This window comes from Monodelphis domestica, chromosome 8, assembly GCF_027887165.1.
Source record: "Monodelphis domestica isolate mMonDom1 chromosome 8, mMonDom1.pri, whole genome shotgun sequence".
Lineage (NCBI taxonomy): Eukaryota > Metazoa > Chordata > Mammalia > Didelphimorphia > Didelphidae > Monodelphis > Monodelphis domestica.
Genome location: NC_077234.1, coordinates 81,803,311 through 81,815,582, shown reverse-complemented (window position 1 = coordinate 81,815,582; position 12,272 = coordinate 81,803,311). Strand labels below are relative to the sequence as shown.

General features: G+C 37.0%; 1 protein-coding gene across 31 annotated transcripts in view; it reads left to right on the top strand.

Annotated features, from left to right (window-relative positions):
• The window catches only part of UNC80 (unc-80 homolog, NALCN channel complex subunit), a 230,409-nt gene that overhangs the window by 209,405 nt on the left and 8,732 nt on the right, over positions 1-12,272 (top strand). For 23 of the 31 annotated variants that reach the window (XM_056808118.1, XM_056808124.1, XM_056808110.1 and 20 more), the window contains 4 exons: positions 1,485-1,650; positions 2,551-2,730; positions 4,092-4,230; positions 9,462-9,518. In XM_056808118.1, the coding sequence (XP_056664096.1) occupies positions 1,485-1,650; positions 2,551-2,730; positions 4,092-4,230; positions 9,462-9,518 (542 nt within the window). The remainder of the gene's footprint in view (positions 1-1,484; positions 1,651-2,550; positions 2,731-4,091; positions 4,231-9,461; positions 9,519-12,272) is intronic. The other 8 variants (XM_056808128.1, XM_056808120.1, XM_056808122.1 and 5 more) reach the window with 1 other exon arrangement.

The following is a 12,272-nucleotide window of genomic DNA, read 5'->3' as shown; positions in this document are numbered from 1 at the left end:
CCATCAACTTACCAAATGGTGCCTAACAACTAACCATGCGTTATCTGTGGAAAAGAATATTATTAAACTTGCAATTTTTTAACCCCTTACTGTCTGTCCTAGAATCAATACGATATATGGTTTCCAAGGCAGAAGAATGATTAAGGGCGAGGCAATGGGATGACTTGTCCAGGGTCACCCAGCTAGGAAGTGTCTGAGGCCAGATTTGAATCCAGGATCTCCTGTCTCTAGGTTTGGTCCTCAACCCACCAAGACACCCAATTACCCTCAATGGTTGCAATTTCTACTACAATGTTTAGATAAAGAATCTATGAAGAAATACAGGTTTTGTATCTTATATCCTGAAGGTCCGCTAACCGAAGCTCAGGAAACACTCAAGAAATTAAAATTCCAAATGTTCTCCCCAGACCAGGCATTATCACAGAGTCTCTGAGTCTCCAGGAGGTCCCAGCTTCCAGGCAGGAAAGCCTGGGAAGAATGGTTCTATTCAGGGGAAGTTATGGACCTGGGTTCGAACCCCAGGTGTGCCATTGACAACTTAGATGATTTGGGGCAGACTTCTTCCCTGTTTTGGAACTCTGTTTCCTTTTGTACAAAATGACTGGCAAAGTCAACCCAAGAAGTGAGGCTGAGAGTGGACAGTGAGCCGTCTGACCCCTTGGACAGGGCTCTTAGCCACTCTAATAGGGCTCTTACCCTTTTCTGGGTGACGGGCTCCTTTGGCAAGGTAGAGCCCAGGAAGTTCTCTTCTGAATAATGTTTCTGAATACATAATGCAATATGCATATGATAACAAAAGAAATCAATTATAGTATAGAAGTATAGAAATCAAATATAGTATGCAAGAAGCTATTATCCAAATATTAAGTAAGAAATGAGTGGACAGACCTTCAGTTAAGAATCCTTATACTACAGACTCTAAACAATCACCCTAATATAGATAGATATTAATAATATGGAAATAGATCTTGATCAATGATACATGTAAAACCCAGGGGAATTGCTCATTGACTATGGGAGGGAAAGAACATGAATCATGGAACCATGGAAAAATATTCTAAATTAATTAATTAAATAAAAATTTTCTCATTAAAAAAAAAGAATTCTTGTGCTATAATGGATAAAAGATTAGACTTGTTGTCAGGAAGAGCTGATTTCAAATCCTGAATGACTAGCTATAGGGCTCTGGAAAAGTCACTTAAACTCTATAAACTTTAGTTTCCTCAAATATAAAATGAGTTTAAAACAGGCATGTCCATCCCAGGCTTGTAGGAGATGTGTACAAGGTTCTTCTGGGTACTTTAAAGCATTGTATAAATGTGGCCTGGAGTTATTACATGGCTGCACTATTTTAAAATATTTATAACTTGAAAACCTTCCATACTATCTATTATCCCACTCTCCTCACGTACAGCTTCCCTAGGAAAATGACTCAGCATTATGAATGAAGGAGATCCTATTGTTGTTGGTTTTTTCCCCTTCAGCTTTTAGCTCAGCCTGCTGAGAACCATGAGGAGCTCTCTGCCCGACAACACATTGCTGACCAGCTGGAGAGGCGCTTTATCCCCCGGCCCCTCTGCAAGAGTTCTCTCATTACTGAATTCAACAGTGAACTTAAGATTCTGAAAGAGGCTGTGCACAGTGGGTCAGGTAAGGATGCTGGGCAAGAACCACTACACTCTTTGGTCATTCCAAAGCTTCTCCATACCTGGATGAGCCAAGCTTCCAAAAAAGGTCTCTTTCGGTACAAAAGGCTATAAACATGCATTAAGCACTTTCTATGTGTCAGGCATTCCCTTTCTACAGCTCAACTGAATAAAGAAGGTCCTTGTTCTTCAATTTCCTAAAAATCTGCTCCCACCCCTCCTCAGTTGAATCCATATAAAACACCGTTTTCTGTCTAGAGGAGGCACCCGTATCCTGTACATGTGGAAAGTAAAAGGCACATTTCTGCCTTCATTGCTTAATATGACAAAGTGGCAAACAAAGAAAAATGATGAAAATATAATCCAGGCTTCGTAACATAATACTTACTGTTTAGATATTTGCTTTAAATATGCCACCAGGGTTAAGGGATATTAAAATTCATTTATTTTCTGGGGGAAAAAAAGGTTTGTCTTGGATTTTATATTCTGCTTTTTAACTGTGAACTGCATTGGAAATACAAATTTGAGCATTTTTTTATCAAGGTACATAAGGTAAACATTGACAAATTGGCAACACCAATAGCCTACAAATCAAAAGAAAAAGAAATAAAATCTGGCAAGAAAACAATATGAACACATTTCCTAGGTAATCCTATAGGTAACCGATGCCAATGTCATTCTCTATATATTTGTAAGTATATTTTATCCAAGACTGATCCTTCTTACTCTTTTTTATTAATATTTTTATATTCCCACTCTTTTTTCCTGCTTTGCCTTTCAGTGAAAATGTTTTGTCACATTGTTCACCTTTCCTAAGTAACACACATCATTGGAGAAAAGCTTTGTCATTTTTTAGAAACCCTAAATAAATGTTTTCTATATTCTGTTTCCCATCCATAAACAGCCTACCAAGGGAAAACCTCCATCAGCACAGTGGGCACCTCCACCTCTGCTTACCGCTTGAGCCTGGCCACCATGTCCCGCTCCAACACTGGCACTGGCACTGTTTGGGAGCAGGACAGTGAGCCTTCCCAGCAGGCTTCCCAGGATACCCTGAGTCGGACTGATGAGGAGGATGAAGAAAGTAAGCAACATGACAAATTTGAAAAATGGGGTTTTTCAGGCTAAAATGAAAGTAGGAATAGAATTTATTGACCTTCATGCCTTTTCTAGCTCTTGTTTCTTTGGATTCTTCAAAAATGCCTCCATAATTATTCAAACACAGAGTAATCATTGTATAATAAACTTGTCTCCAAAGTTCTTAAATTGTATTAAGTAGTCAAATTCTAAAATTTTTGTGGTAATTGTCCAAGGATACTATACAAAAAAGAAATGCACTTAGAAGTCCCAAACTTCATTTTTGCTCACAACTTCAACCTATTCTACCAACTGTAAGGCTTTTTGTTTGTTTCTTTGTTTTGTTATAGTTTTATTTTTTGTTTTTGTTTACTGAAACAAAAATAACAAAGAAAACAATTTGAATTAAATTTTCTTTCCTAAGACATTGTGTGCAATATAGCGGAAAGAACCCTGGACTTGGGAATCAATTATCCGAGGCTTGACAAAGATGTTATTGGGAAAGTATAAGCCATAACACATTGCATACATGAGCTATTATTATTTTCAAATGCATGCACTACACAAAACCACCAAAATAACCCTAAACTAGGCAAAGGAACTGGGGAAATGAAGCCAGAAGACCAGAAAGTAATCCCTAAATAACTGGAGCTGGCAATACCAGTTGTGACCTAAGATATCAACATATATGGGGAAGTAAAATTTGAGTTTGAATGAGAGATAGTGCCTTAAACAAGGACATGAGTGATGTCCTTCTATAGATATCACAAATCTAGCATCATGATGTTCATTGTGATATATATTGTGTGCATCACAAGACATGGATTTTTTGGATAAAAGTAGAGTATAAACAGAAGCATAAAAGTAAATAATTGACTCTTTAAAAGAATGTTTATTTGATACATGCTAATTTTTAATCTGCATCATTGACATTTTCTCCAACACTTTCTTAAGTCTAGAGTCTAAATTTTTTTTTAAAATCTTGGCAAAACAATAAATCAAGGTCTTATTTGTAACTTTGCCCAAGGTGTAAACACTCACACTGAAAATTTAACCATCAGCTCTCTCAAATCATTTTGAACTGGCTCTGCACACTCCTGAGCATATGGATATTTTATAGGCTATTAGAATGATTGGGGAGGAGGAACCCTTTCTGAATTTAGAGGCTAAAGATTTCATTAAAATAGGGAACTCACTAGATAAATAAACACCCTTTACCAGTGTAGGTCAGCTGAGGCTCTCCAATTAATGATTGACATTCTGAGCATTTTCCGATTTTCTGAGCATTTGGTACTGAGGTTTTCCACAAGAGTTTCTGTACCAATGTTGCTACTTCTTCTCACCTCATTTCCCTCTTTGCCTTTTTAGATGACTCGGTGAGCATGCCCAGTGTGGTAAGTGAACAAGAAGCTTACCTCATGAGCGCCATTGGAAGGCGGCGATTCTCAAGTCATGTCTCCAGCATGTCTGCACCTCAGACTGAGGTGGGAATGTTGCCCAGTCAGAGGTAAAAAACTCTTATTTTGTGTATTACCTTTTTTAAGCCTAAAGTAGCCATTCTGGAACTTAATCTGACCACAGTACCCCACCAATCAAAAACTTCAATGCCTCTCAATAACTTTCCACTCAATTACTTTTAAGATAAATTCCTCTGCTGCGCCCTTAAAGCTCTTCCCAGTCTGGCCCTTTCCTCCCTTTCTGGCCTCTTACACATCAGTTCCCCCCTACACACACAGTGCCTTTGTCCTGGCTGTCCCCTATGCCTGGAATGCTCTGCTCCCCACTCCCCAGCTGCTAGTGCCTTTCCTTGTCATTTTAAATTGTATCTCTTCTTTCTGTATCTTGTATAGATTTATCCATGTGCATGTTGTTCCTCTCATTAGGGTGTAAGCTCCTTGAGGGCAGGGACAGTTTGCACTTTTTCTCTGGATCCCTAATGTTTAGGACAGTGCCTGGCACTTGGTAAGGGCTTAATAAATGCTTGTTGATTGATTGGTTTACTTAGCTCAAAATGAAAAGGGGAGAGTGCATTGGGATCTTAGACATGCATTTAACAGTTATTTGCCACTTTAATTTCATCTATATAGATATAGATATTCTCCTCATTAGGGATATAGATCCCTCATTAGAACTCCACTCCACTGATAGTGAGCTAAAGTTCCAACAATCTCTTTAAAGTTGAGCATTTTTAGTGTATTTTATATATATATCCTTCTTGATTTAAAGTTATGCTTATTTTAAAATGATTGATTTGATGTTTGCTTTAGTCTTGTTAGTATGATTTTAGGGAGAATGTAAAATTCCTAAAATTCTTCATAACGAGCAATTTGCAAAGTGGTTGCTTGACCTGGATAAATTTAGCTTTAAATAGACATAGAGACATACTTCTTGTTCTGAATATTGTCCCTTGAAAAGGCTGGGTCAATTAAGACAATGTGTCTCCTTAACCCACTTTGACTGACCCAATCGATCCGCCATCCCATCCCACTTGGAACTGATCAAGGTATCAGAGCTAAGAACAGTGACTGATGGTTTGTCTCAGTCAACTTCTACTCTTAGATCCGAAATAATCTTGTATCAAATAGGCACTTGGCTTCCTTTCCTGGTAAAGAACATTCTCTCATCACTGTCAGGGCTCAGAAGACATGTAATGCTTGAGGACTTTTCTGGAATAATGAATTTGGTGAATTGTATCTTCTCTAGAAGGCGCCTGTGCTCAGTCTGAAGTAGTCAAGATGTGGGACTTTGGGCAAAGCATCTACCTCTGGGTTTTGGCTTCCTCATCTTTAAAATAAGGGAATTATTCCAGATTCTCTCTGAGGTTCTGTCTAACTCTTTTAGTCTGTTCTTCAAGATGAGATTTGACAGACTGTAGCGAGTAGGAAGCTCCAGTCTGGCCTCTGACACCTACTGGCGGGGTAACCCCAGGAGAGTCACTTAATTTCTCCACGAATTATAAGCTTATAAATTGCAAATAAATTGTCCATCTGTCTCAGTGAAGGGAGTTTTCATACCAAGGAGAATTCTCTACAATGATGAAATCACAGACCCAGATGAAAAACATTTCTGGAAAGCATTCCTTCCATGGTGTTAATAATATATGAGAGTGAAAACAAGAAAAATCCCAGATAACTGAACAATATAAAATTCTGTTGCAGGAAGTTAAATGCCTTAAAGGCAGACTCCATATTGCCCCATCTTTCAAAGGATTGCTCTAGAAGGTGTTTGATTTCTCTCTGTTCTCTGTCTCTTTAACTCTTAACTTGTCATAATCACATATATATTGAAGGAAGAAATAACAAACTCTTTGTCTTAGATCTGACAAACTTTAATTAAAAAAAAAAAAAACTCAGAGCTTCTCCTGCCAGAAATTAACTACCCCCAAAACCCTGAATCTTCTCAAAGTTCCCTTCTTGGCATACGATTGATCCTTATATAGACCAATCCCATGCCTGGAAGTAGGGTGTGTGGACCTTCCCTAGCACAGGATTGGCCCAATTCAAGACCAATCCAATGCCAGGAAGTAGGGGAGAGGGGACCCCTAGAGCACACTGGGGGATGTAGTTCCCCTGGCCACAATATTTTGAAACTCAAAACATGAAATAGAAATCAGGGGTCATGATAATTTCAATTTTTAAAAATTAGTTTTCAGCTAAATATAATTATGAAAGTTCTCAAAATTTGGTGTAAGTTTTAAAAGCATTTACCAAACCAATGAAAGATAGCATTGTGCAGTAGTAGATAGAGCACTGGGCTTAACATCAGGAAAATTAGACCTCAAATAATTACTACCTGTGTGACCCCAAGCAAGTGACTTAATCTCTCTGGGCCTCAGACACCTCTTCTATAAAATGTGAAGATTGGACTCAGTGACCTACCTGTATGGTCTTTTCAAGATCTAAGTCTATGATTCTATGATATGGCTCAGTGAACAAAATGTTGAAACTAGAGTAAAGAAGACCAAAGTTCAAATCTGACCTCAGATACTAGCTGTGTGACCTTGGGCAAGTCACAGAACCTCTGCCTCAATTTCCTTATCTGTAAAATGTGGATAAGAATAGGATCTACTTCCCAGGAGTTTTGTAAGACTCAAAAACGTTAATATTTATAAAAGTATGTTGCAAACCTTAAAGTGCTCTATAAATACTAACTAAAAAGATGAAATTAAATTCATGAGGTGAAGTTCAAGTTAGAAAGATTTTTAGAAAATAAGAGATTAGGAGGAAATTAACAATTATTTTAATGAAACATCTATGAAGTGTTCTATCCATAAAGCACATTATATAAAAGTATGTTATGATGGCTACCACAGGAGATCCACCAAAAATGCTAGAGAACTTCCTAACTTTTCCTCAATATCATGACAATACCAGTGGAGCAATTTCTATCACTTTGTCTTCTCTCCTTTTTCTTGCCTAGATATTATTCTAAAGAAATGACTAACCACAATTGATCATTTTTAATTTTTTCCAAACATTTTTCAATTTTTTACTAACAAGAATTGGTGGGGAAAACTTGTGAATCAAACATTGCAAACTCTTTAAAGGAAGTAATATTTCATTATTTCATGTAGCATAGAAAGCATGGTGTGGTGGCAGAAATTCTGAAGGGATCTAGAGCCAAGTTATTCCTTCTCTGCTCCTAAATATGTAAGGGACTTCAGGCAAGTTAGGGCACTTTTCAAGCTTCACTTTTGTCATCTGTGATATTAGAGGATAGCAGCTGATTGTTTCTAATATTAGTTTCCAGCTCTAGACCTATAATCCTATGAGATAGTACTTAATCAACAGAGTTCTGGCAAAGGTGGACCGGGTAAATTTATTGCTTCTCATTTTCCATGCAAAATAAGAATGTAACTTCTTGTCCATGTGGAGATTAGCCTTAAGAGACAAGTATTAGGGGACTCCATTTTTTAACTTCCTTAGTAAGTCTTTAAAAATCTGATTTCTAAGCTCATCAAAATACTACAAACAGGGGGCAGCTGAGTGGCTCAGTGGATTGAGAGCCAGGCCTAGATAGGGGAGGTCCTAGGTTCAAATCTGGCCTCAGACACTTCCCAGCTGTGTGACCCTGGGCAAGTCACTTGACCTCTATTGCCTAGCCCTTACCACTCTTCTGCCTTGGAGCCAATGCACAGTATTGACTCCAAGACGGAAGGTAAGGGTTTAAAAAAAAATACTACGAACAGTGAACATATATTTGATGGTCCAATAACCTATTAACATGTTCTTTTGAGAACCAGCAATGAACTATACTTAGCACAGAAATAAACAATGGGATGAAAACACTTATAGCGTATAAGTGGGATTTTGACCATTTCGACGTCATCCCCAGAAGTCCCTTAGTATTTCCCAAAGTTCCTTTTAATCTCCCCACCACATTGCGTGGTCATGTTTGTATAAGTTCTGAGGCTCCGTTTCCCTCTCTCTCTTTTTCTCCCGACTGGACTGGTTTTATGTAGTTCTTTTACTTTTTTTATTTTAATAAAACTTTTAAAATATAATAGTTATTGAACATTAATTTTAATCTTAACGATATCCTACCAACCATTTTCACCAAAAAATATATAAACATTTAAAATACAAAATTTTCAACAGTCTTAAACAAATGCAAATATTCCTTTCATCATTTTCTATAAGGATTTAGTTTATACCCAATGGGAAAAATGGGGGCAAGCAGTATGTCCTCAGTATGTTCAATTGCCATCCATCTGGGTAGATGGATAAACAGAACTACAATCTGGACAGACTGAAATTGGAGAGGCTGATGGAGATTTCTATATTTATTCATTTCTACTTGACTCATTAAATGGAAGGTAGAGGGAAAAACAGGGTGTTTTTTTTTTCATTTTCTACATTTGGAGAAGTAGAATATTTCCTAAAATTCTATCTTTTTAGTATAATTCTGCAAACTTTGAAGCACATCTAGACTTCTTAAATAGCAGTAATTAATTCAGTACAATCAAACAAGTATTTACTGAGTGCCTATGACGTGCCCAGCACTGTGTTCTACAGTAAAGTATAAGACAGAGCCCCAGTCCTCAAGGAAGTCTCTGCAGCAAGGAAACTCATGGCCTGTTTATCTTATTAATCTCTTCTTGACCAGCTGACAGTTTCCCTCTTTTGACATCTACTTTTCAATCATTATAATAGATGCAATATTAATTGCTAAAGGAGAAGATGATTTGAATTTGTGAGGATTTCCCAGGTTAAATCCCTTCAATTTACTTGCATCTTCATTGTAGTGTTAGCTTGGGCATATATTGATTTTGCTTTTTTGTTTGTTTAAAATATTAAAGAATCAAAAGTTGGTATTAGGAGCTCATGGTAAGTGGTTTGGGGTTCTAATTGCCAAGGAAAAATAAAAATTCAAAGAGAGTGATTTTCAATGAAGCTGCAAGTAAATTAATCAAATAGTTTCAAAATAAATATGTTTTGATTTTTTGTAGATTGTTTCTAGACAGCAAGACGAAGCTCATACATTGATTTGGAGTACTCTAAGTCCCAACACCTGACCTATAGATGGCTCCTTTAAATTAATATCCAGACATGTTTTTCATAACCCTGTGATTCCATGTCCTGATGAACCCAGTGTGAGGCCAAATGGTTGATTGTCCTCCTTTTCCTTCCTTGTTCTGTTGATTTTTTCCCCTTTTTTAGTTCTTAAAAAAATAGACAATTGCATGCTTTTTTTGCATTTTCTTTCCCTAAATGCTTCATCTCCCTACCCCTCCTGCAGTGAACCTAATGTCCTCGATGACTCCCAGTGCCTGGCCGCTGAGGGCAGCCTTTCTAGGTACAGTGTCAATGCTACCTGTCTGTCAGTGTCTGTGCTGGGATACTAACTGTACCCTGTCTCTCTGTCTCTTTTTCACCCCCTTTCTCTCTATTCCATTCCTTTCCCCATGTTGTTCATGGATACACCAGTCTGCAAGTCAAAGGTGTAGCAAACCTTTCTAGACTTTTCAGCTATATATGGCAAGACTATAGTGGGGAAGGGGGGTGGGGGGGGGGGAAGCCCAAGAACAGTTCTGTAGTGTTTTATGGGCAATCTGTATATCAATCTAAACAGTCTGATGTACCAGTGTTAAATTTTTCCTAGTTAAATGTTTCCCTTCCACACTAATATTCATTAATAATTTTCCAGGAACCTCATCAATATGTCTAATTTAAGTATGACAGTCAAGAAATCCTTTATTAAAATATTGAGGGGGAGGCTAAGTAGGTTGTCTAGAGATGGGAGGTCATGGGTTCCAATATGGCCTCAGACATTTCCTGACTATGTGACTCTGGGCAAGTCACTTAACCCCTGTGGTCTAGCCCTTACTGCTCTTCTGCCTTGGAACCAATACACAATATTGATTCTAAAACAGAAAATAAGAGTTTATTTTTTTCATTGAGACAGAGTTTTAGTGGATACCATATTTCATTTGAAAATACTATGAGAATAATGTCAATTTTATGCATGTTAATTCCCTTTTTGAATTCATTTTATAGAATCTCTTTCATACTTTAGGAAGCTTTTCCAAATAGAACTTATATGAGGAATTTACAACTCAAAATAAATCCAACTCATCTAACTAAAAATTGTCCAGTAAAATCAGCATAAAAAATGTTCCTTGGTTGAATTAGAAAAGTTTTATGATACCAGCACAACATACAATTATCATTCTGTAGATCTAAAGATTTTTAAAGAAGGGATGGACTGCACCTTTAACACTCAGATAAATGACATCAATGGTTCCTACCATTGTACTTTCATAGTCATACCTCTCAACTGATCCTCATTGTGGGGGGAGGGGGGAGACAATGCTTCCTGTCCATAACTAGTGTTTTTACTCCATTTCAAATGAATATCTGACCCTTTAAGTCTTGCACTTATCAACTGTTCCATGCCAGTGTCTCTTGTTATATAAGTAAAGATGAGGAGATGTTGAGAGGCTTTTCTTGTGACCATTCCCTTTTAAGAATTTTGTCACTTTTTTTTTAAAGCATTTTGTTCAGATTTCACATTTTTCTTTCATGTTAAAAATTAGAAATTCATTCCATCATCAGATGTATCTTTTTTGGTTAGATTAGATTCATGACATTCATTTATGTTTGACAGCCCTAACCCAGAAAGTTCAGTCTCTTATCATTGATGGAAGAGCTGCAGAGCTAAGATTTGTTCCCATTGGCAGAAGCTCAAATAAGGGTTATCTGGCATAAACAAAATAACAAAAAAGGAACAGTTCTCAAGATGGTTTTGTATAATTATGCACAATTTTTCTAAAAAGCAGATAATCTATAATGGAGTTAAAAATAGCTTGTCTTTTAAGAAACTTATCTGTCTACACTTAAGTTTATGTTTAAACAAGACAGCATTCCTTAAAAACTCCCTTGAAATTCTCTCAAAATGCTCTAAAGAATTTAGCATTAAAGAAATCAAAGTGATTCATTGTCTAACCCGTTTTGCTGACTTGAGAAGGGCATAATGCATTACATCAAATTTCCATTAGTCCTATTACATATCTGAAGTCAATGTGTTTTGGTCATATGTTACAAATCTTGCCATGTGGCCAGGAGCTATATCATTTAAAGCAAGAGGCAGGAATTGGGTCAAGAGAATGGGTCAACTCTTAATATTCTCTAAGGGAATTAAATACCTCAACCCAATCTTCCCTGGTTCTACTGTTGTTGAAAATAAATCTAAGATCATGTTCAGGCAAGAATAATTTTGTCAAGCCAACAGGTCAGAGTGTTTAGAACTTGTCTAGTCTTGGTTACAGAATAATCTGACTATTCCCAGTTAGGCTTCTTCTGAATATCCATATGGCTTGAAGCTAATTACAGATAGCTCTTGAACTTGAAGACAGGAATGTATTTTGTTTGCTGAAGGTAAACCAAGTTATTAGAGCAGTGATGTTCTACTGAGAGGCAACGTATAGACTTTTGCCACATACCACCCAAACTTCACCATGTCATCAAGTTCTTAGCATTTTACAAGTCGGGTTTTGTCAATAGAGCATGTTTCTGATGAAATAGTCTTAGCCAACATTTCAAAGTATCTGTAAGATAAAAAGAACAAAAGAATTTCCTTTTCACGAGTTAAAAATAAGTATCAAAGAATCCCTTTCTAAATATGTACCCACCTATTTTGAAAACTAAATCATGGTTAGGCAGAATATTCATGAGAATAAGGTAGACTAAATCATGTGAGGTAGCATATTCAGCAGAAAGAGATGAGATGTGGAGTAAGAAGACCTGATTATAGTCCCAAAACGTTAATATCTTCCAGTTGTGTGATTTGGGGCAAGTCAACAACAAACTCTCTGATTTTCAGTTTTTGTTATCTATAAAAGTCAATCCCATGCCCATCAGGGTTGTTGTATCTAATAAGATCATATATGTAAAAAGTCATTGTTGTTGAATTGTTTCCATTACATCTGTCTCTTCATGACTCTATTTGGGGTTCTTTTGGCAAAAATACTGCAGTGGTTTGCCATTTCCTTTTCCAGACATTTATAGATGAAGAAACCGAGGCTGAAAGGGTTAAGTGACTTCCCCAGGG